We start from the raw sequence: 26,041 nt of genomic DNA on the forward strand, positions 1-26,041 counted from the left end.
AAGTGCCCAATAAGTGTTGAATTCCAGAAACCAAAAATACTGGGGGGATTTCAGACAGCTGAAAATGCAGTGTTTAACAAGCTTCTAAGTCCAGCGGAATGAACTTCATGGTTTTTAAAGGCCAAAAGAGATTGATGGAACCATTAACAACTGAGGGATGGATGGGGCACAGAACACATTGAGGCATGTGTAGCTTTTAAAGGAAGTGCATTAAAAGAGTTGATACACCCAAAATGCATCCGAAAAAGGGAGTGAACCCATGTGGGTTGGACGAGTGTGTTTCTTTATGGTTTTATGTTTGAAAAGTTAAAAAAAATGGGCATTGATTTTTAAGGGTGGATTGGAAGGTATGGATGTTGAAGGAGTATATATGTTCAGATATGTGTGTATATACAGACCTTGGTGGAAGGTATGGCATGATCATGTATATGATTTTTAAACTCTGAGAACCACTGAGTTATTTATATAATTGGGTTCCCATGCAAACCATCTGACTACTAAGAAATATCCTTTAAACTTTAATGATCATGGCCTTCAATGTTTCCAGAGCCAGTGATAATACCTGTTCATATATTTCCAACCCTAAATACTTTTAAAAAATAGAGATAATGCTCATCATTTATTTCTTCTCATCTGCTTAAGAGCCACTTGATAATTTCTTTTGACCTCCTTCTATAGCCCTGGTGCCAATTAAAACAGCATTTGTCTGAAAAGCAGACAGCAAATATGCTAATGCATGATCACCTGCAGAAAAGGAACTGTATCAAGATAACAGGAAAATGGACACCCCAGGCCATGAGTCGGTAGGGTGGGACAGTTAGCAGGAACATGAGCTAAGAGAGAAGGGAGACCCTTGTGGATGGAATATCAGTGCTCAGTCCTTTCCTCCAGCAATTCTGGCAACAGAAAGCAAAATAAAAGCATAAAGAATGAAAGATAATTAAAAGACAGATTTGTATATTCAAATATCAGGCCAGTTTTACAAAGTGAACCTCTGCTGGGCCTCAGAGCTTTCTGATGAAAGTCATTTAAGCACCGATTAGCCCATTTCTACGATCTAGGTAATAAGGCGGCCTTGACAACTTTCTCTCTTTCAAAATTCAAGTTATTCTCAAGAAACTGTGACCACAGACAAGCACTTCAAGATTTTGGGCAGTGAGCATTTCCGTTGCACACTTAAACACTCCCATGGCACTTACTTTCCCTAAACTTCAAAATCTGGCAGAAAAGAGAATACTAAAGAGAAAATCATTAAGAAAGAAATTATAAAATATCATGTGCTTCTGAATTTCTTTAATAAATCTCACCAAAATTGGCAGAATGTATCTTTTATAAAGCATCCCACACAATGTAAATACATCCCATAGTGCTATGGACCCCTTGAGTCTGGTAAAAAAACCTCGAGACTTGAAACTTGACTGGAAGGGTCCAAATCCCATTTATTAACCTCAGGACCTTATATAAGCACTTGACCATATTCTGCCTAAGCTCCTTTGTCCAGCAACCAGAACCCTGATAGTAATACTGTCTACATTATAGAGTTATTTCTGTGAGAATTAAATGAGTTAATACACCCACATGCTTAGCACAGGGTCTAAAACCTAGAGAGGACCCTAAAAATGTAAATGAGGTTAACATCATATAAAGAAACTGTACTTTAAAACAACTCTTAAAATTTAAACCGTTGTTAGCAAATCCCTGCCCCCCACTCCCAGCAAGGAGGCATTGAGATGAGCTTCCAAGATGACTCTTAAGTGAAAGTAAAAGATCATGCAATAAAGACATATACCAACAACAAAAAAAATCCTTTCATGAAAAATAATTTCCTGATGTTCATTAAAAACCATTATCTTATGAAACAGTGCCTTTTCTAAATGTCAACTCTTCAAAGGCTATAGCTGGGAAGGTAAGCACATTAGAAGCCACCATCATTACGTCGTAGCTTGTTCACTAACAAAATGCCACATAATGAACTTCTAGGAATGTTTCTTATCCACAGATCAATGACAGCTTGGTTCAAAACCACATCATTTCCTTTTTCTGCTTCATTTCCTTCAAAGTGAAACATAATTTTTTGTTGGACATGAAATTAAAATTGCTGGATTAACTAAGCAAATCGTTACCAGAAATGTAATTTTATAAAAACACTATTTTGGGGTTGTCAAAAACATAAAACATCTGTGTGGTGTTTGTTAATACATAAAATAACCCAATATACATAGTGAATGCCAACTAAGTGGAAAATTGAGCCTGTAACTAGAAGTGCAAACAGAAATCATCATAGATTCCATCAGTATTGTGTTTTTAAGTCCAGTTGGGAACATTTTAAGAGCCATAACACTGCAGCTTTCTTTATTTTTGGCCAGAGGTCACAAACTACTTGACACAGATGTTTTGTTTGGCCAACACAGGGTTAGAAAATTATTGAACTCAACTACCTTTAGGTAAACCATGACCTCTGTTTATCTACTAGGCCCTCAAAGGCATCCATTTCATTTTGCAAACCCTGCTCTAAGCCTATCTCTCTCTTTTTGATTCTCTTCTCTTTGAGAAAGAATAAAAAAATAATTATTGGTTAAATGGATACCTCTCTCACTGATGGCCTGATAAAGTCCAGAGACTTGAAAATTAAGCATACTAACAGTTATATTCAGAAATTCTTGGGTTCATTTTAATGTATATCTTCAGTGTATGTAACTGTGGCTCATTTGATTAGGATTGCTGAGTTGCTAAAATTCACTTATAGTTGGATACTAAAAGAAGTCATAAAATAAGAGAATTTTGTTTTCTTTTTTTGCTATTCTGGGGATTGACCTAGGGCCTTGTGTATGCTAAGTAAGCAGTCTACTACTGAGCTACAGCCCTAGCCCCTGAGAAATTATCAAAATATATTCTTGTGGTATGAAAGTATGGATAAAATTCAAATTTTACATTATTTCCAAAAAATTTATAACATTCTGTCAGTGGTTTATTTTTCTTTATAAAAAAAGGAAATGAATTTTCTCAATGCAGTATTTGAAGATAATTGAGTTTCTACCAATGTATTGTAATGAATATTTACATATATATACACATACAGACATATGCATATATACACATACTCAGAGAAGGGACTGAGCCAATGCTTGCTCTTATTCTTTTTAGTTCCATCATCTGTCCTGGAAGATTCTATTCCACTTACAAGTTAAGTCTGAGTATAGGGCTAAATAAGAGAACACTGGAGTGGATTTTTCTAAAGCATTAGTTCATGCATCATTCTGAAGGTGTTAGGTTTTAGGCAATGATGAGGCACAAGCTAATTGGCTTTAGATTTCAAATGTTGTTGGTTAAATGTTCTTATAAATTAACATGGAGGAATGCTTCCATTCATATGGCCCTAGTAAGTGCACCCTTGTCTCCAGCTTCTTCCTCAGAAGACAAATATAAGGCACCATGCAGTGAATTTGCTTCTGGGGGTGGTGCCCCTGAACTCTCCTGGATTAGTTTTTCTGAAGGTTCTGGAGAATTCTCCCTCCATCTTGGACTTGAGTGCTGTTGGGAGACTTCCCATATTGAAGGACATGGAGAAGAGAAACCCAGAGCAGATTGTGAAAGAGGATCCTCTTGAAGGCTTACATCTTGGATGCACCTATTGGAAAGCACTTCCTTTTCTTTGGAATTCCGCCATTTCATCCTTCTGTTTTGAAACCAAATTTTCACCTATTGATAAAATAATTGGAAAAAATAATAATTTATTCTATGTTATTCCACGTAAGCATTTTGTTTATTCATTTATTTGAAGCATTAGGGATGGAACCCAGGGCCTCAACTGTGCTAGGCAAGCACTGTGCCTCTGAGCTGTACCTCCGTCCTCTTATTTTAGCATTTTAAACTGTACTTGCTTCTATATCCATTCTACAGGACACCTTATTATGAGACCCAACCTAGAAAGTCCCTGTGGCTTTTCACATTGGCTTACACAAAAATATCTAAGAAATTACTTTAACATAATATCCCCACATATATTCTAAAACAAAATGACCGTAGTAAATTGGTTACATTCTATAAGCCTCATGTCTTTCAAAATTGACTTTCTCAGGTAGTTAAACATATCATTTGGTCTGTGCTAAATTATTTATTCAAGGAACTTTATGAACTCACATAGCATATGAGCATGTATTTTGTACCAAGCATCAGACCACGCACTGTAGGTGGATTTTACACTTTGATCCTTACCATGGCTATAAGAAGTCTTCATTTCACATATAAGACAACTGAGGTTTAGGGAGATTAAATGCTCAAGATTAAATAGTTAGTATAAAGGAAGCGCTTAGACTAGAATGGATGACTATCCAAATCCAGTATCCAGGCTCTTGTAAAAAAAAAAACAAAAAAACAAAATGCAACCTCATCAGATTTTTGAGACTAAATTGAGAATATATTTTACAATGCTTTGTTAAATTATAGGCTTTATGTATTCCTTGGACTTGTCACACTGTGATAATTAGGTTTAATAAGTAACAATTGGTTGTAATTAAGCCCAAAGTTCTTATGATGGGTTCTTGATTAGAGCCACAGTGTCCCCCAATGCACCCAGCATAATGCCCTCTATATTATTAATATTATTTTACTTATATATTTTTGTTGGTACATTATAATTATACATAATAGTAGGATTTCTTGTTGCATTCTCATACATGCACACAATGTAACAATATAATCTGGCTAATTTCATTTTCTAGTACCACCACTTCCTTTCTCTCCCTCCCTCCTTTCCTCTACTCTACTACTAACTCTATTATTAGCTCTGCTTTTTATCCACTGTGTACTCAGTGGTCCCTGAGCAGAAGATTTCCCAATTGGTTTTCCTGATATTCTGAAAGTCAATCACATTATTTTTACCAGTTCCCATTTCCAATTCTACCCTTACACTAACAACTTAGATTTTCATTTTAAAAACACAACTGGAAACTTTTTACCTAGATAAAGTATATAAACCAAATATTTCTCTCAATGAAGAAAAAAATTCTGTCTGAAATGGTCCTTCCAAATTGACAAAATAATTTTTTTATTCCTTCAACTTTATTGACAATGTTTAGAATGGCTACAAAATAAGTCTACCCAGACAACTGAGTGTAAAATACTGCCAGCCCAGTTATAACTTTGTGATTAAGGCTTTTCATAAGAAAATAGCTCTGAAGTACACATATCAGAGCATTTGGTTATACTCATGAACTTGTTTTTTATTTGAAGTTGGCATTTACTTCTACAAAGCAAGCAAAATATTTCTAATGGGTTTTCACTGAATTATTTGTTCCCATTAGTGAAGCTGGTCTTTCTCATCATATTCGTTATTTCTTCTTCTTTTAATCATTCTGTATGTTTAGAAATATTTAAGTGCTATCAAAATTAAAAAACACACACACAAAAAGAGTTTTTTCACAATCAGTGGTCTTGGGACACATACATATATTTGTGACAAGACACTAAAGTTCTACCTCTTTCAACAAATACAAAAACATATTCCAGGTAGAAACAATAAGAAAACAAAACTATCAAAGTCCTAGAAGAAAACATAACAGATTGTCATTATAGTCTTGGAGAGATGAATGTTAGCATGCCATAAATTACTAAGGCTATAATGGATAAGACAGATAGAACTGATTATATGAAAATGCAAAATTTCTATATAAATAAATATATCAGAAACATATGAAAAAGCTAAAAGCTATTCAAAGAACTAAAATCAAGGACTCAAACAGATATCTGTATGTCTATCATCATAGCAGTATTATTCACAATTACCAAAACACGGAAACAACCAAGTTTTCATTGACAGATGAATGGTTAAATAAAAATGTGGTATGTCCATATGATGGAATATTATTCAGTCTTAAAATTATGAATATTCTGACACATGCTACAACACATATGAACCTTGAAGACGTTGTGTTAAGTGAAATGAGCTAATCACAAATCATATAGCTAAGCACTATATGGTTCCATTTATATGAGATTCTTAAGAGTAGACGTTCATAGATAAAGAGAGTATAAAGGTTGTTGCCAGGGGCTGAGGAGGGAGAAAGGAGGAGTTGTTTTTGGACACAGTTTCAGTTTCATAAGAACTAAAAGTTCTGGAGATGGAGGATGCTGATGGTTGCACAATAATGTCAGTTACTGAATGCCACTGAGTGATAAATCTTATATTTATTTTACCACAATAAAAAATCACTAACTCAGGGATTTCTATAGCATCTATAACAGGAAAATGTAAGTAACTGTAATATTCCAAATATGTTTATTAATATCCAAAATAATTGCTATACATCAACAAGACACAATATGACAGAAAAAATGCAGTATGGAAAGGCCAGTGACAAAAAGACCTCACATTCTAGAAGTTAGAAAAATTCAAACTAAAAAATAATAAATACCATTGTCCATAATATTGCTGATATTATTTAAAATGATAAATGGTAAAGGGTTTGCAAAAAATCATTTTTTGTTAATAAGAGTGAAATTTTTACATAATTCATCATCTAATTTTATATAATATTGTTTTAGAAAGAAATTTTTAATCTGTCACACTTTAAAAATATACATATACCTTAACAAATAATCCCACCCCTGATTCCCTAATTTGCAATAATATTTTAAAAGTGCATAAATAGATGGAATAGTGAAAACTAGAAGTAACTTAAAAGTTGATGGTAGTTAATTGAATTATTCTATATCTACACTATGATCTGTAATGAGACACACATCAAAGAATGAACTGATTGATAGGTACCACCATGCAAGGATGCATCCTGTAACATTTGAATGCAGGGAAATAAAAAGTAAAACAGTACAATCCTCAGTAGTGTTATTAACAATAGTCAAAACTGGGAACAATACATATGCTCCCTTCGGTAAAATGAATTAATCATTTTATACCATGTAATGATAATACAAACCCAGCATGAGTAGAATGATCTGCTACTACATGCAACAACATGAAGAATCTCATCATCATAATATTAAGTGGAAGAAGCCACACACAAAAGAATACATACTGAGTGCTTAAGTTATAGTACAAAAACAGGCTAACTTAATCTGGGTTGTTAGAAATGGGAATAGTAGATGTCTCTGGAAGAAGTAGATGATGACTGGGAGGGAATCTTTGGGGTCTTCCCGTATCTACTGCTTGATCTGTGCACTGTGTTACTCAGGTGATCTAAACTGTTCTTTAGGAAAAGACAAAATATATGCATAAGATTCTGTTTATAGGAACACAATACACACACTAACAGATTTTCACACTTTCTTAGAGTACTGTAAGATGGAACCTTGCTACTTCTCCATCTTTCAACAGCTATGTCCCCTTTAATTATCATATGGTCTTGTGTTGTTATCTAACTTTTCATGAGCTTCTACCAGGTGTACAAGTTTCTGGGGTACAAAAAAAAATATGTCTTTCTCAGTACTCACCATATTTCCTCTTCCTGCCTATCTCACATAGTATCTTGCACACAAGAGACCAACCATCAAGATGCAGCTACTAATTTATCTGTTACATACACAAAATTGCTCTGAGACCTAGACAGAATTCCTTAATTGCTCTTGTTCTTTTAAGTGAGAAACCAAGGCACAGGGCAATCAGTTGAGGTTGTGGACTCATTAGTATCACAGTTCAAGAAGGGCACAGACTGATGGATCTAGGTCAATTACCCTGAACCACACCATGTGCTGCATCCTACCACTCCCCAAATTTGGACATGAAAGGCAGTCTATGGAAACAAAGCACATCCCTAGAGAAAGAAAGCAATGTTGAAGAGAGTGCCAAACAATAATAACTGGTTGTAGTAAGGTCCAAAATGTAGCATAGGTCATCTATAGTGAGGAAGAGGAGGATGGCATGATTAAGACAGAGCCTCCGCTAGCCCTTCAGTTTCTTTACACTAACTGGCAAAATGCAGGTGGATGTAGGCCTGACCAGGAAACCTATTCCCGCTGCCATCCTCCCGCTAGCCAAATGCCTCTGAACAGTGAACACCCTGCACAACTGTATACAGGGGTTCTAGTTTGAGGAAAACATAAATCCAAAGTCAGGATGCCTAAGATAGAAGCCCAACTCCCAAACAGCTTTGCTACATGACACAGGACCTATATTCAGTTCTGCACATTTATTCATCTAGAAAAGAGGCTTATTACAGTGCATTGTGATGAGAAAAAGGATTAAATAGGAAAATGCTACAGTCTTATGTGTTAACTATTTGTAAATGGGTCAAACTTTAGAGTAATCTTCACTGTCAAAAAGGCAGAAAGTCTCATTCACAATTACATGAAGTGCAAGAAAGGTGTGTAAGAGTTGCAAATGTGAATGACTAAACTGTACATGACATAAACCCAAGGTGCAAAATAATGAGACCCATTAATGAGTATTCATAAGTCACTTATTCATGCTTTGATTTTGGATTGAAAATGAAGAGAAAGACAAGAAAATCGGTTCCTGCTTTTGAAAGAAATTATTTAGCCTGCTTCTCTGAATATAAAGCAAAAAAAAAAATATATGCTATAAATGCTACATCCTTAGCATTTCACTTCGTTTTGGAAGAATCAATCAGTCCAATGGCAAGACCTAAACCTCTCAGCAATGGATCTATTTCCAAACAGAAATCATCTATTTCTACCCACTAACAAATTATGAAAAGCATTTTGAGAACACTTCAGGGTTCTGCACTGCGCCTAGCACAAGAGATATTTACCAAATAAATGGATTTCATTGTATGTCTTCAGAAAGGAAAAGCAGGAGACATCTTCCTGATCATTAGTACCTGTGACTCCTTTAGTCCCAAGTTGATGGCAAGTTTCTTTCGATCTGTTTTGCTGATGTATTTTTGCTTCTGAAACATTTTCTCCAGAGCCTTTCTCTGGTCCTCGGAAAATACAGCTCTTCTTAAAATGCCCCTCCGAGCTTTGGAATTAGAGTCCTGGGTCAGCAAAGGCAGCACACTCTCTTCTCCTGCAGAAGGTGGAGATGAGATACAAAAGCCCAGTTAGCATTGGAGAAAAATCAGTCTGGCATCTTCCTACTCTGCCTTGGCCAAAGGATTTCATCTCAACTCCACACACTTAGAGCAGTGCTTCCTAACCTCTTCTTGGGGAGTAGACTCCTTTGAAAATCTGATGAATACTCTTTGCTTCCCACAGGAAGGGAAGAGGGGCACATGTGCTTGCCCTCTGATTTTGTGTGCTTGTCAGGAAAGCCCACGGTTTCAGGTTACAAAGCCCCAATGCAGAACAAGTCCTAGGTGGTTTAAACATTTCATTTTCATCTAATCTTTGCTTATTTATTTTTTCATTCTTTTTTTCAACAACTATTTGAATTCTTACCATATGCCAGGTCCTCTGCCCAATACCACAAATTGAGAAATAAACCATATCTGTTTTCTCTTTACCTGTAAAATCTAATAGATGGGAACTTACTAAACTAGCATCACACAAGCAATAAAGTGTGCATTCTTTTTATTAAATATTTATTTTTTAGTTGTAGTTGGAGAATACAATACCTTTATTTTATTTATTTATTTTTATGTGGTGCTGAGGATCAAACCCAGGGCCTCACACGTGCTACACAAGTGCTCTACTACTGAGCCACAACCCCAGCCCTAAAGTGAGTATTCTTTATAAAGGCACTTGGAGAACACAAAACAAGGTGTCTGATCCAAATCTGTGATATCAAAGAAAGTTTGCAAGAATCAGAGATGCTTAATCTAAGAACCAAAGGGAGAGCTGGAGGATTCTCAGTAACCTTCTTCCTCACCAATTGATTCCACTGACAAACAACTTCTTGAAGACAGAGACATTTTCTCCTTTTTCTCCCTTTCTGTGGCTAGCACAACACTGGTTGCTACCCTCTGTGTGTTTGCAAGCATTCATCAGCCATTCGCTCATTCTGTTTGCCAGGTATGTCAGGCAAGAGTAATACACCCTGCACCCCTTGTGCCTGCAAAGATGTCTGTGTTCTAAACCAGAATCTGTATGTGTGGCAAGGGGTAACTAAGGTGGCAAATGGAATTAGGGTTGCTAAGCAACTAATCCTGAGCTGAAGAGAGTGCCCTGGATCATTCAGGTGGGCTCAATGTAATCACAAAGGTCCTTGTAAGTAGAAGAGAAAGGAAAATAGGTCAGAGTCAGAGACAGATTCGAAGATTCTATGACTTGCTTGGAAGATGGAGATACAATTTGTAAGCCTCAAAAAAAAAAAAAAAAAAAAAAAAAAAAAAAAAAAAAACCACACAAGGAAATTGATTTTCTCCAGACCCTCTAGAAGGAACACAACTAACACTTTTATTTTTATCTAGTGAGACCCATTTGAGACTTCTGGCCTCTAGAATTGAAAGATGGTTAAACACGTGTTGTTTTAAGGCATGAAGTTTGTGACAACTTGTTACAGAATCACTAGAACACTAAGGCACTTGGTATCAAGCCCATTGGACTAATTGCTAAAGAAACCAGACAAACAACACCCAATCCCTGCCCTAAAGGCTCTCATCTTCTCAAGGGAGGATTGACACATGATCATTCACTCCGAAACTGACGTTCCAGTAGAACAGGGGCTCTGGTTCATGGTTGTAGTCGGTCTGTGTTTTGGTGCTTAATAATTATTTACTGAATAAATAAGTGAATAAATGTATTAACAGAATAAAAATGTACGCAAGATGTTCTGATATGACAATGAAGGAAATAATGAGTTCAGCAAATATAAGATTGAGCTACATCTAAAAGAACAGTTAGAGAAAGATCCAAGGCCAGTCCAGACACAGTGGCCAGGGTGTCTGAAAGCATCAGGCACAGGGGAATCGAGTCTATCTAGGGAAAAAGAGCAGTCTGCAAGAGTGGGAAAAGGCATGAAGCAGAGGGTTTCCAGGTGCTACTAACCCTAACCAGCCTGCAGATTGACTTTGTTTGGTTTTATAGTGTTATTTAACAATTCTAATTTCATTTAAATTTCTGAGAATCCTCCAGCTCTCCCTTTGGTTCTTAGATTAAGCATCTCTGACTCTTGCAAACTTTCTGTGACATCACAGATTTGGATCAGACACCTTGTTTTGTGTTCTCAAAGTGGCTTTATAAAGAATACACACTTTAGGGCTGGGGTTGTGGCTCAGTAGTAGAGTGTTGTTTAACAATTCCAATTTAATAATTGGGGGATTTCACACGAAGTTTGGGTTTCTGACACCTCTTCAAAGGTGATGAACTCACTATACCAAGCTCATCTTCCAATGCAAATATGAGAGTCATATGCCCACTTTAGATGGCGCATGTAGTCCTCAGCTTGCCATAGTCTGATTTTTATCTTCCAAGACCTTGAAGACCTTTGGACCTTTGGTGAAGAGATTATGGAGTGGAATGGAGCCAGATCATAGAGAACTGCAAGGGTTTGGGGCAAGGAGGTAGTGAATATCAATGGAAGATGAATAAGCAGAACATGAAATGATAATAAACATACACTGAACTGAACTGTTACATTTACTCCATGTTAAGCCACTGAAGCACAATATTCCACTTAATTCTCACAACAAATTTATGCCATGAATACTACTATTATTCTCCTCATCTTACAGAAATAAAATGAAGCTTAAGAAAGTCAAGGGACTTTGTCCAAGGTCACATAGCTAGGGTTTCAAACCCAGGAAGATTGACACCAAAACAAAAGCTCTTAACAATACTGATATGATCGGATTTGTAGTTTAGAAAAAAAAAAGAGGCCAATAAATCTTGTTACTTCTACTTCTGCAATGTGATCACTTCCTTTTCTATTTATCTAAAAGATTATAAACATCTCCTGGCTATTCTCTCTGCCTTTAGGTATCTCTCATTCCAGTTCATCCTCACCCTGCAAGAAGACCCATACTGCCTCTTTTCTGCCTGTAACTCTACATCTCCACAGAAACACTGTAGCTCTGGGATGGAATCAAGCCTTACGCTTCATCAACATTCACTTTCAGTGATGTTCCTCTCCATTCATCCTCACAGAGGATCCTGACTATTTCCTACTGCGCTCATTCTTTGTGCCAAGAACATACATGGAAGTCAGGTTTTGACAAATGGACTCACTATTCTTTATAAGAGATTTAAGAAGTTTGTTGTTGTTGTTGCTTTTAGAAGTTTTATAAAATATTGGTCAATTATAAAAAAAATACTGTGAATATCTCAACATGCTCCTTTTTTCATAAATGATTTTCTTCTATGAATATTCTTTGGTATGAAGGTCCTAGAATTGCTCCTTCTGCTTTTATTTCAGAGTATATCTTCACCAGTGGGGACAACATCTCTCTAGGAAGCCTAAGGATAAAGGACTATGGAGTACAGAAGAACTGGGTTTGGATCTTGGCACTTATTGTGTGACCTGAAATAAGTTGAAAATCTTTTCCAGCCAATCTTCTAAAGCTGCCCCAAGGATTCAATGAAATAGCATAACAATATTTGAGTGCCCAGCACATATTAAGAATCCCACAAACCTCCTTCATTTCCCCTTATTAGATTTCATTACAAGAATCATATGCCACATTTATCAGTACAGATGAAGAAGATCCAAAGCCACACAAAGGACACAGCTTAATTGGCACCAAGACCTTCTGAACTCAATACTTGGCACTTTCCTCCACATTCTGGCATTCTTAATTTGTAAATATATCCCATCTATCATTATCATAGTCATACATCTTAACAACTAGGATAAAAACACTAAAGTTTTAAAGGCAAACAAATGCATAAACTATCCACTTGGTGACATTTTAAAAAACTGCTAAAGATGAGGACTATGAAGGCCAGGCAGCAGCAAAGAAATATTTACACTATAATTTTAAAATCATGATACATAAGAGATATGTTAGGTTTACAACTAAGGAAAATTGCAAAGGAAAAGACTGAAAAGGCAAGAATAAATATTAAGGTAGGCTATTGCAGAATTATGGGCAAATAATTCATGTCCGCTATCTACATTTTAAGTTTGGTTCTATTTTCAAATGGAACAAATAAATAGCATAGCAACCTTTGGATGCTGAGTGACAAGCGAAGGTGAAACCAATCCATCCTTAAGGTACTCACAGTTGATAAGAAGATGCCCACGAAGGTTACAGACAACCCAATATAGAGAGATGAGGATGGTAAACGACAGCAGAGAAGGCATCAGAGTGCTGGGTAAGAAGTTGATGAGTCTGGGAGGTCCTAAAAGAGCAGCGCTCAAAGTAATTCCTCAGCTGGCAATCTTGGGAAAGTCAGGCAGAGGCATGAAGCCAGGTGTGGACCAGCGTGAAGCAGGTTGGGGATGAGGTGAATCACACAGCCTGGTATTGCAGACTGCAGGGTCTCACTGGAAGGACACAGGAGATAAAGTGGGAGGGTAGATAAGGGCCAACGGCAAATGAAACAAATGTGGGTTATAATTTGACAAGGGCAACTTTTCAAGAAGACAAGACTAACGTAGTATTTCAGAAAGGCAAATATTTTCTGAGTTAATAAAATATTTTACATCTCTATATAGGATCCAAAACAAATTTATAGACCTATAAAGGTAACAAAAAAACTACATTTATTTTTTTTCTAAGTAGAGCTTTAAGTAAGGCTCATGACTATGATTCCACTTAATTTAACCCCTTCTTCACCAAGATTGATGGGTTAAAATAAAACAAAGGGGAATGAAGCTCATATAAGTGCTCCTAAAACTCTTAATTGAAAACTGTAGGTTTTCCTAATAAGTTATTTTTATTTTTATTTTTTATGTATATTTTTAGTTGTCAATGGACCTTTATTTTATTTATTGATACGTGGTGCTGAGAATTGAACCCAGTGCCTCACATATGCTAGGCAAGCGCTCTGCCACTGAGCCACGATCCCAGCCCTAATAAGTTATTTTTAAATAAAGAGAACCAAATATCCATCAAGTGCCACAGTCTGGCTGGGCAAAATAACTGGGGGTTGACAAGCAACTTGTGAAGGTTGATACAGCGGGAGCCGCTTTATTATGGGACAGAGAAGTATATACCCAACTAATTACACACAGCTTAACTTAATTAACATAAACTAGATACAGCAGTCAACCAATAAGGAATCCTCATCATCTTAATGATTACACACAGCTTAACTTAATTGACATAATCTAGACACAGCAATCAGTCATTAAGGAATCTCCATCGTCTTAATGGCTAACTGGTGTTACTTCTCAAACCACTCCTCTTGGCAAAGTGCCAGGCGCCATCTTGACTTGTCTGTGGCTGGCATCAAACAAGGGGATTTACAAATACATTATTCTCACCAGTGTGATAATAATTTTAACATTTCAGAGGCATGAATAGAAACCAGATCTCAATCTCTAAAAGAAAGATCTGGTACAACTGTGACGGTTAAAGTATTAACTTCTGGGTCTGGTTCTAAGCTTTTAGTGCCCTAAAATAAACAAGAGTACATTCAGTAAATAAGCAAGAAATGCTACAAAGATAAAGAATATTGCATTCTTCCTTGCTTTGCTATTGCCAAGTCTCTCCTACTGTGGTTCTCAATATATAAATTATTCTTGTTTTCCTAAAGTGGTGTACCCAGAGTTCCCCCGCAAATTATATTACAATGCTGCCATTACTACCCTTGGTGTTCCTCCCCGTGTCTCACCCATGAGTCTTTCACAGGCTATGTATGAATCCAATCATAAATCACATTGATGAACCCACAACATTTTCATACCCTGTAAATAAGTGCCTAAAATTTACTCCTGCAAAACACTTCAAGGACTTGTTGGTGACTCAAAAGTCACTCAGAAGTTACTGAAAAGCTATAAGTAGACTGAATCTTGAGAGCAGCGGCTTTAATCGAGACTTTGCGCAGCTTGTTAGAGCTCCTTTCACCATTAATCTGTAGTGGACCACCCTGCCAAGCAGCAGAAAAAACAAAGAGATTGAAAAAGAGACGCTTGGCTCCCGGACGCTTTCCTGCTCACAGCCGCGGGCGCTTTGCGCCCATCTGCTTCCTCTTTCACTTCGCTCCCGACAGAGAAGCTGAATGGGTAATCAGCAGTGGATTGTAAGTACCTGAGGCAAAGAAAGCTCAGTACACCCCGCCCTTTTTTTTTCTTTTTTTTTTGAATATTGTCTATACAGGGAGAGTTAGTGGATTGGAATTGTTGGCGGGGCTGTGGTTTCGGGGCCGAAAATCCACTCCGTGGGAGCCACCATTTGCTTTCTGCATGCTGTCTTGATGGCCCTGTCTACACGGTCCAGAGACTAGGACTGGGATGCGTGCCGAGCCCTGCCCTCCGAAGGCTGGACCACGGCCTCAAGTGCCTTGGTTGCCAGTTCCCTGCTGCACCTTGGGGCAGAGCCTGCTCTGGTGTCGTTCGGCATCCCCCTGCAAGGAGACCCGTGCTCCCGAGGAGGGGGCTGGAGAGCCGCGGCAGCAGCCGCTTGGGCCCCGGGAGCTAGGCACCGGGCCGAGGAGCAGCGGAGGCCGCGGCGGAGCTGCTAAGGTCGCGGACAAGTGCGGCGCCCAAGAGCGCGGCCCAGAGGTGGAGGCGACGGCAGTAGGGTTTCAGTTCTAGAAAACTGGACTGGAAACAGAAGCAGCAGTTTGTATAACCCCAAGATCTTGCTTATGCCAGGAAACTGTAAGGGTAACATGAATATCATTGAGGAGGTCTAACATGGCGGCAGGCGCGGAGAGATCAAGTCTCTGACCTCTTCAACTGTGCAGGCATAGGGAGCTGTAAATTATCTAAAGCCTGTTTGCTCAGGATCACTAGGCAATGCTGAGCTGACGTGGAGCTAGGGCGTACACTTTGGGCCCCTCAGAAAACACACACTGAGCACGAATCTGCTACATTCAAGCCCCGGTTCGCCTGCTTCTCGTGACTCAGCACTAACGATCCCACTGAAATAACTAGTCGGCCCACCTGATCTCACAGAGGTAAAAGCCAACTGAGCACCATAGCCAGACCCAGGGAATCAGGAGTGACGTGGGACTAGCAGCGCAGAACCCCCGGCTATCGCTCCCACCAGGGCTGACAACAGAGGTCCCTTGCACCAGCTACCAGGGGAGTTGCTACGTGAGGGCAAACAAATACGCTGGGGGTCCTCAGCCCCAAGCCCTACAAGCTTAGGGTCCGAGGGAGGCAAACAGAAAGGGTGTGCCCAGGCATCCATGAAAACAGGGCTCCCAGGAGCAGCAGAACTGGCGTGTAGCCAGTATTGTGGTAAGCGTCACAGGTGAGTGGGGCCTGGATTGAAGAACCACAAGAGAAGGACCTAGGCACTCAGGACTGGAGACCCGCACAGTCTGGGAAGAAGAGCTGAGGCACAGTGATTGGTTCCCACCTATCAAGAGGAGAAGCCTGGCCCAGTGGGCATAGCTCCACCTACTGGAAGAGAAGTTAATCGAGCTCTATGACTACATTTATTATTATTATTATTATTATTATTATTATTATTATTATTATTATTTAATGATTATTATTAGTATTTTTTTTATTTTATTCTCACTTTTTGTAGTTGATGTTGTTGTTGTTCTTTAACTTTCTTATTAATGGTTTCAATTTTTTAAAATTCTTTTTATTCTATTATTATTACTATTATTTTTTAAACATCAATTTCCATTTTTTATTATCATTATAATTTTTTTGTTTGTTTTAAATTTTTATTTTTTTCGTTTTTTCTTTCTTTCTTTTCACTTTTTTTTTGTCTTTTCACTTCTTTTCAATTTTCTTATTCCCCCTTTCTTGAATTCTACCTGCCTACACTCTCTCTCTTTAGTGACTTCTTCCCTTCCCTTCTAATACCTCTCCTCCCAAGCATCAAATAAATTTATAACAGTAAACAGTAACTCAGCAGTCAAACAGAACAAGAAGTATCATGAGCATAAAAAAGCAAGGAAGAAAAGGAGTACAAACAATGAAAGACAGCCTAAATATTCAGGAGGACCTGGAGTCATCAGAAAAATGGCCATATAAAGAACTCAAGGAACACCTTAGACAGATGGAAAGGAACCTTAAAGATCACATTGAAAATGAATTACATAAACAGATAAAAGAAGAAGTTAAGCATCTTTATCAGGAGATAGAGATTATAAAAAAAATCAAACAATAATTCTAGAAATGAAGGAAACGATAAACCAAATTAAAAACTCATTCGAGAGTATCACTAACAGAGTGGAGCAAGTAGAAGCCAGAACGTCAGTTAATGAAGACAAAATATATCATCTTGAAAAGAGTCTACCCAACTCAGATAGGCTGGTAAAAAATCACGAGAAAAACATCCAAGAGATTTGGGATAACTTAAAAAAACCAAACTTACGAGTCATCGGGATAGAGGAAGGCACAGAGATTCATGCCAAGGGAATGAGTAACTTGCTGAATGAAATAATTACAGAAAACTTTCCAGAAATAAAAAAGGAAACAGATATACAAATTGAAGATGCATACAGGACACCGAGCACACAAAATCACAGTAGACCAATGCCAAGACACATTGTTATGAAGATATCCAATATACAGAACAAAGAGAAAATATTAAAAGCTACAAGAGAAAAGAGGCAGATTACATTTAGGGGTAAACCAATAAGGTTAACAACGGATTTTTCATCACAGACGCTGAAAGCGAGAAGATCCTGGAACAACGTATTTCAAACACTGAAAGACAATGGATGCCAACCAAGAATTCTGTATCCAGCAAAATTAAGCTTCAGATACGACAACGAAATAAAAATCTTTCATGATAAACAAAAGCTAAAAGAATTTGTAGCCAGAAAACCAGCATTGCAAAGCGTCTTGAGCAAAACTCTACACGAGGAAGAAATGAAAAACAATAACCAAAACCATCAGCGGCAAGTGCCTCGGTAAAGACAGAGGACGGGGGGAAAGCTAATCATGGAGAAACAAACTAAATTAGAAAAAAAAAGAGATAAATAATCAAACATGGCAGGAAGTACAAACCATATATCAATAGTAACTCTAAACGTTAATGGCTTAAACTCTCCAATAAAGCGACATAGGCTGGTAACATGGATTAAAAAAACAAATCCAACAATATGCTGCCTCCAGGAGACACATCTGATTGGAAAAGACATACACAGGCTCAAGGTAAAAGGTTTGGAAAAAATATACCACGCACACGGTCCTCGTAAGCAAGCAGGGGTGGCCATTCTCATATCGAATAAAATCGACTTCAAGACTAAGTTAATCAAAAGGGATAAGGAAGGACATTATATACTGTTAAAAGGAACCATTCACCAACAAGACATAACAATTATCAATATTTATGCACCAAATAATGGCGCTGCGACATTCATAAAACAAACTCTCCTCAAGTTCAAGAATCAAATAGACCACAACACAATAATCATGGGTGACTTCAACACACCTCTCTCACCATTGGACAGACCCTCCAAACAAAAGTTGAATAAAGAAACTATTGACCTCAATATCACAATCAATAACCTAGACTTAACTGACATATATAGATATATCAACCATCATCAAGTGGATATACTTTTTTCTCAGCAGCACATAGAACCTTCTCAAAAATAGATCATATATTATGCCATAGGGCAACCCTCAGTAAATATAAAGGTGTTGAGATAATACCATGCACTTTATCAGATCATAATGGAATGAAACTGGAAATCAATGATAAAAGAAGGAAGGAAAAATCCTACATCACATGGACAATGAACAATATGTTACTGAATGATCAATGGGTTACAGAAGACATAAAGGAGGAAATCAAAAAATTCTTAGAGAAAAATGAAAATACAGACACAACATATCGGCATCTATGGGACACCATGAAAGCAGTTTTAAGAGGGAAATTCATCGCCTGGAAGTCATTCCTCAAAAAAAAGAAAAACCAACAAATAAACGAACTCACACTACATCTCAAAGCCCTAGAAAAGGAAGAGCAAAACAATAGCAAATGTAGCAGAAGGCAAGAATTAATTAAAATCAGAGCAGAAATCAATGAAATTGAAACAAAAGAAACTATTGAAAAAATTAACAAAACAAAAAGTTGGTTCTTTGAAAAAATAAATAAGATCGACAGACCCCTAGCCATACTAACGAAGAGAAGAAGAGAGAGAACTCAAATTACTAACATACGGGATGAAAAAGGCAATATTACAACAGACGCTTCAGAAATACAGAAAACAATTAGAAATTATTTTGAAAACCTATATTCCAATAAAATAGAAGATAGTGAAGACATCGATAAATTCCTTAAGTCATATGATTTGCCCAGACTGAGTCAGGAGGAAACTCACAACTTAAACAGACCAATATCAATAGATGAAATAGAAGAAGCAATCAAAAGACTTCCAACCAAGAAAAGCCCAGGACTGGATGGGTATACAGCGGAGTTCTACAAAACCTTTAAAGAAGAATTAATACCAATACTTTTCAAGTTATTTCAGGAAATAGAAAAAGAGGGAGCTCTTCCAAATTCATTCTATGAGGCCAACATCACCCTGATTCCGAAACCAGACAAAGATACCTCAAAGAAAGAAAACTACAGACCAATATCTCTAATGAACCTAGATGCAAAAATCCTCAATAAAATTCTGGCAAATTGGATACAAAGGCACATCAAAAAAATTGTGCACCATGATCAAGTAGGATTCATCCCTGGGATGCAAGGATGGTTCAATATACGGAAATCAATAAATGTTATTCACCACATCAATAGACTTAAAGATAAGAACCATATGATCATCTCGATAGACGCAGAAAAAGCATTTGACAAAGTACAGCATCCCTTTATGTTCAAAATATTAGAAAAACTAGGGATAACAGGAACTTACCCCGACATTGTAAAAGCTATCTATGCTAAGCCTCAGGCTAGCATCATTCTGAATGGAGAAAAATTGAAGGCATTCCCTCTAAAATCTGGAACAAGACAGGGATGCCCCCTATCACCACTTCTATTCAATATAGTTCTCGAAACACTGGCCAGAGCAATTAGACAGACGAAAGAAATTAAAGGCATAAAAATAGGAAAAGAAGAACTTAAATTATCACTATTTGCGGATGACATGATTCTATACCTAGAAGACCCAAAAGGGTCTACAAAAAAACTGCTAGAGTTAATAAATGAATTCAGCAAAGTGGTAGGATATAAAATCAACACACATAAATCAAAGGCATTTCTGTATATCAGCAACAAAACTTCTGAAACGGAAATGAGGAAAAACACTCCATTCACAATATCCTCAAAAAAAATAAAATACTTGGGAATCAACCTAACAAAAGAGGTGAAAGACCTATACAATGAAAACTACAGAACCCTAAAGAAAGAAATAGAAGAAGATCTTAGAAGATGGAAAAATATACCTTGTTCATGGATAGGCAGAACTGACATTATCAAAATGGCGATATTACCAAAAGTTCTCTATAGGTTTAATGCAATGCCAATCAAAATCCCAATGGCATTTCTTGTAGAAATAGATAAAGCAATCATGAAATTCATATGGAAAAATAAAAGACCCAGAATAGCAAAAACAATTCTAAGCAGGAAGTGTGAATCAGGTGGTATAGCGATACCAGATTTCAAACTATATTACAGAGTAATAGTGACAAAAACAGCATGGTACTGGTACCAAAACAGGCGGGTGGACCAATGGTTTAGAATAGAGGACATAGAGACTAATCCACAAAGTTACAACTATCTTATATTTGATAAAGGGGCTAAAAGCATGCAATGGAGGAAGGATAGCATCTTCAACAAATGGTGTTGGGAAAACTGGAAATCCATATGCAACAAAATGAAACTGAATCCCCTCCTCTCGCCATGCACAAAAGTCAACTCAAAGTGGATCAAGGAGCTAGATATCAAATCAGAGACTCTCCGTCTGATAGAAGAAAAAGTTGGCTCCGATCTACAGATTGTGGGGACGGGCTCAAAATTCCTTAATAGGACACCCATAGCACAAGAGTTAATAACAAGGATCAACAAATGGGACTTTCTTAAACTGAAAAGTTTTTTCTCAGCAAGAGAAACAATAAGAGAGGTAAATAGGGAGCCTACATCCTGGGAACAAATTTTTACTCCTCACACTTCAGATAGAGCCCTAATATCCAGAGTATACAAAGAACTCAAAAAATTAGACAATAAGAAAACAAATAACCCAATCAACAAATGGGCCAAGGACATGAACAAACACTTCACAGAGGAGGACATACAATCAATCAACAAGTACATGAAAAAATGCTCACCATCTCTAGCAGTCAAGGATATGCAAATCAAAACCACCCTAAGATACCACCTCACCCCAGTAAGATTGGCAGCCATGATGAAGTCAAACAACAATGAGTGCTGGCAAGGATGTGGGGAAAAGGGTACTCTTGTACACTGCTGGTGGGACTGCAAACGGGTGCGGCCAATTTGGAAAGCAGTATGGAGATTCCTGGGAAAGCTGGGAATGGAACCACCATTTGACCCAGCTATTGCCCTTCTCGGACTATTTCCTAAAGACCTTAAAAGAGCATGCTACAGGGATACTGCCACATCGATGTTCATAGCAGCACAATTCACAATTGCTAGACTGTGGAATCAACCCAGATGCCCTTCAATAGATGAATGGATAAAAAAATGTGGCATTTATACACCATGGAGTATTACGCAGCACTAAAAAATGACAAAATCACAGAATTTGCAGGGAAATGGATGGCACTAGAGCAGATTATGCTTAGTGAAGCTAGCCAATCCCTAAAAAACAAATACCAAATGTCTTCTTTGATATAATGAGAGCAACTAAGAACAGAACAGGGAGGAAGAGCAGGAAGAAAAGATTAACATTAAACAGAGTCATGAGGTTGGAGGGAAAGGGAGAAAAAAAGGGAAATCACATGGAAATGGAGGGAGACCCTCATTGTTATACAAAATTGCATATAAGAGGTTATGAGGGGAATGGGATAACAAACATGGAGGGAAATGAATTACAGTAGATGGGGTAGAGAGAGAAGATGGGAGGGGAGGGGAGGGGGGATAGTAGAGGATAGGAAAGGTAGCAGAATACAACAGTCACTAATATGGCAGTATGTAAAAATGTGATGTGTAACAGATGTGATTCTGCAATCTGTATTTGGGGTAAAAATGGGAGTTCATAACCCACTTGATTCTAATGTATGAAATATGATATGTCAAGAGCTTTGTAATGTTGTGAACAACCAAAAAAAATTAAAAAAAATTAAAAAAAAAAGCTATAAGTAACAAACCCTTCCAACTATTCCTAAATTCATGACAAATGTCTTGTATGAAGACTTCCAAGTGACAAAAAATAAATAATGCAAAAATGAAATAAACAGATACAGGGCACAAGGTATTTAGGCACCTCTATTTGAGGAAATCATTAGTATTAGTGTTATTTAATACTGTATCTTCCATACACATGTGGGGCTCAACAAGGGCCTATGTGTGTGCCAACTACATGCATCATGTCATGTCATCTTTACAACAATAGATATTACTATCCTCATTTTCCACAGAAAATAAACGAAGCTCCAGAAAGGAATTGTGTGTTTGAGAGCACACATCAAAGCAGAATAAAGCAAAGCAATGTTCTTCAAAATTACATTGACATTTTTCAAAGTTCTAAGTGAGCAGGGAAAGAAGTAAAGAGATGGGGAGAACCATTAAAATGGCAGAAAGACTTAGGGTAGAAAATGTTTCAGAGGCACGACTCTCTGGATCCTGAGTCATTCCCCTACTGCCTCCTCCAGATAAGCCCTGTGTGAAGGGCCTAGTGAAGGACATGGCAAATGGAGGTGTGCCCTAGGTGCTGCTACTGTTGGGAGGAGAGGAGGGAGAGACAGGGAAACCAGCATTAGAGAATTCTAGTGACATTCATTGCCTTTCACTTTGGCCTTGACCTCTAGAAAATGACAACTCTGTCATTTTGCTGTCCTAGCAACTGGACAGCCCTATAGAATAAAGAAGGACCCCTGTCATTTTCTAAATATTGGCCTAAGACAAAGTAGTTGCAGCTCTATCCTATCCTTTCCCACTGTAATCCAGCAGAATCCTATCCCAAGAACAGTAGGATGCCAGCAATCTGTGTGGCCTTTAGACTCACCTAGGCTCATCTGAATCTCTAGATTACTTCCCCCATTTGGGGCCGCACCCTTTGTCCCATATCCTTTTACCTATTGCTTCAGGAAACGTTTCCGGATCATGCAAGCTGCCCTTTGTCCCATTGTAGCTTCTAGCCCCTGCTGTGGTCCTGGCCCTGATCTCTGTTCCCTGTTCCATTCAGGCCTCTATGCCCAATCTATGCTGTGTTGGGGTCACAGCAGGCCAAGAAGTGCTCTCTCCTGCCATTCCTAATAAGTTGCATAACTTCAGGTTTTCTTTCTAGTTTCTCATATTAGAAACTAATTCCTATCACAGTAACCCCCTGACTTTGTAAGAAAAGTGATAACACTAGTCTACGAAGCACCACCAAATCCAAATCTATCCAGACTTTTATTAAAAAAAAAAAATTCATGATTATTTCAAGACAACTGAAGCTCAGGGCTATCAAAACCCTTTCAGAAAGAGAATTCTTTCATCCTTTTAGTGGATTCAATAACTCCTCAGAGATGGAACAGACAAGTGGTCATGTGTTTAATCTAGGCCTCTGCAACAGGCCAGCTAAAATGCCATGAGCATTTACTATTTACTCAAATGTACATCATTTCAAACCTCACATTGCTGTTCCTCTCTTCTGGGATCAGTGTCCCTCAAAAGTGAGGGAGCTCTCCTTGGTGGGCTCATCTTTTCCTACAGAAGCATTCTAACAGCTGCAACTTCCTGTCTCCTACGTTCAATGTTCTCCTCTAGGATTTTCTCTTCCATGAAAAGCTTCCTCACCTTTCTTATTTTCTATCTTTGATGTGTGTACTCATGCATGCATATGTACTTGTGTATTGTCAGACATAATTTTGGTAGATTTGAAGTTTGGAGGGAGAAGACATAGTATTTACCTAACCTGTCTATTTAAATTAAAAACCTGTCCTCCAACCTCCACATAGTCTAGTGATTGGGAATGCTATAATACTTATCACATACCTTGAATTGCTATAAATGACTCTTATATTAAGCCCAAGTTTACCTTCCTCTATTCATTGGTCTTAATTCTACCCTTGAAATCCATATTTCAGAAGGAAATAATATTTTTGTTTTCAAGCCAGGGATATTCAATTACTTTAAAAATTCCTTCACTATTTCAGTTGTTGCCTATTTCTTAAGCTGGTCTTTATAGGAGAGTTTGCTCAATATACGTTTCAAAGTGGGTCTCCAGAACTGAATAGGGTAGGCAATCTGAATACTACAGTGTCCACTAGGACTATGGTCTTACTTGTCTGGATAGCTGATCTTTTAAAGCACAACCCAACAACCTCACATCATTCTGTAGGCACACAGAGCTCACAGTACATTCCTTCCCAGTTTTGCTCTACCCAGCAGTTCTCTCCCTCCTCTACCCTGTACTTGCATACTTGTTCTGGGGAACCTCAAATCAGTGTAAGCAGCCCTGTTAGATTTCATGTTCTGCTCAGGCAAGGACTACCTATAAGATCAGGGACAAGCACTCATATCTCCAAGCAGTTACTCCCATCATCACCCTCTGGACTAAACATTTGGAGAGAAAAGGAACTCCACTCTAGGAATGTAACTGCAACACTTTCACTGCTCTCTTGAACTGCTGAATAGAGTCATCAACTTGGAAAACCCATTGTCTTTGAGCCTCTGACTTCTTTAAACATTCTTCTTGGTTGACCGAATGTCATTTATCTATGGAATACCCCTCCCTTCACTTTTGAGAAGACAATACCCATATTCAACTATTGCACAAACTCAATTACATTTTAGACAATATAATTAGGCTTCTTGTTTTATTGGGGAAAAAAAAATGCTGCATCTCTCTTAAGATCCTACAGTGCTAAAGTTAAACGTTCTATCTATTTAAAAAAAATTATGTGTGTTTGTGTATGCAGCCTTGCGTGAGTTTCCATAGGTCCTGGTTCGCTTCCACAGCCCGCTCACCACTCCAGCTGAGAGAGTAAAAGACTAACAGGTCAGATGATGAGATCACTAATCAGAATACAGCTCATTGTTGACAATTAAACTCACAGAACCAATCTACATTTGCAACAATAAAAATAGTGTCCCTTCCCTGTCACCTTCAACTAAATTCTAAACTCAAACTCAGAAAGTATATTATGTTCTCTTCTGTTTCAACAAGGCAGGTAAGATGGTAAAATGATCTCAAAACACAAAATGTGAGTTCCTATCCTAAGAAAAAGGCAGAGTGGTTTGTGTCAGAAAAAAATGTTTCCCCTGTTCAGACTTGCATATTGCTCAAAATTGAGGCTTTGTCTTTTAAGGCATAAAATTCTTGAAAGGTCAAATTCAAGTTGGGTACTTGAAGACAAAAATGGAATAATTACCTGATTAACTCAATTAGCTAACCTACATAATTAAGATTCCTATTTTTCTCAGGTAGTTTTTAAAAAGTCATTCTCCACATCATATCTGGAACTTGCCCTTTTATTTTAGCTGAGAAATGTGTTATTTTGAAAAGAACTTTATGGATGTAATATCAAAGATTTTTCCATTCACTGGGTTGGGGAAGGGGAGAACTATTACCACTGCCTTTTAATTTCCCCCTCCCCCATAGGGGTTGTGCTTAAATAGCCTGTTAAACTATTTACTGCATGTGAGAAGGGCACTGGATGAATGACTGTTTCCACATTACAACAAGGAGTCAATTGTAAACCTAAGAAGTTAAAAATTAAATCAATATTAAACAAATGAATCATGTTCAGAGTCAAAAGGATATTCCACTTTCATAGTTACAACTGGGTTGATCTGATCCTTGGTTTTTGGAAAAAATGAAGTCAACTTGTGAAACTGATGAGGGCCATCGATTTCATCAGTTATTAAAATTTTTAGTATAAACCTTAATTTTGGCTGACCAAGCAAAACTTAATACAAGTTCACTTGGACAGTTCATTTCCTTCCTTTGTACAGTGGAAAATAATTTTAAAACTTGGGCATAAACATTGTTC

General features: G+C 37.7%; 1 protein-coding gene across 1 annotated transcript in view; it reads right to left on the reverse strand.

Annotated features, from left to right (window-relative positions):
- Positions 1-3,064: 3,064 nt before the first annotated feature.
- DBX2 (developing brain homeobox 2) overlaps positions 3,065-26,041 on the reverse strand; it is a 39,757-nt gene continuing 16,780 nt past the window's right edge. Inside the window, exons 3-4 of the mRNA XM_081311199.1 lie at positions 8,796-8,983; positions 3,065-3,699 (exon numbers count right to left, since the gene is read on the reverse strand). Of these exons, the coding sequence (XP_081167325.1) occupies positions 3,367-3,699; positions 8,796-8,983 (521 nt within the window). The 3' untranslated portion in view covers positions 3,065-3,366. The remainder of the gene's footprint in view (positions 3,700-8,795; positions 8,984-26,041) is intronic.

Source organism: Spermophilus citellus (genome assembly GCF_964194105.1).
Source record: "Spermophilus citellus genome assembly, chromosome: 10".
Classification (NCBI taxonomy): Eukaryota; Metazoa; Chordata; class Mammalia; order Rodentia; family Sciuridae; genus Spermophilus; species Spermophilus citellus.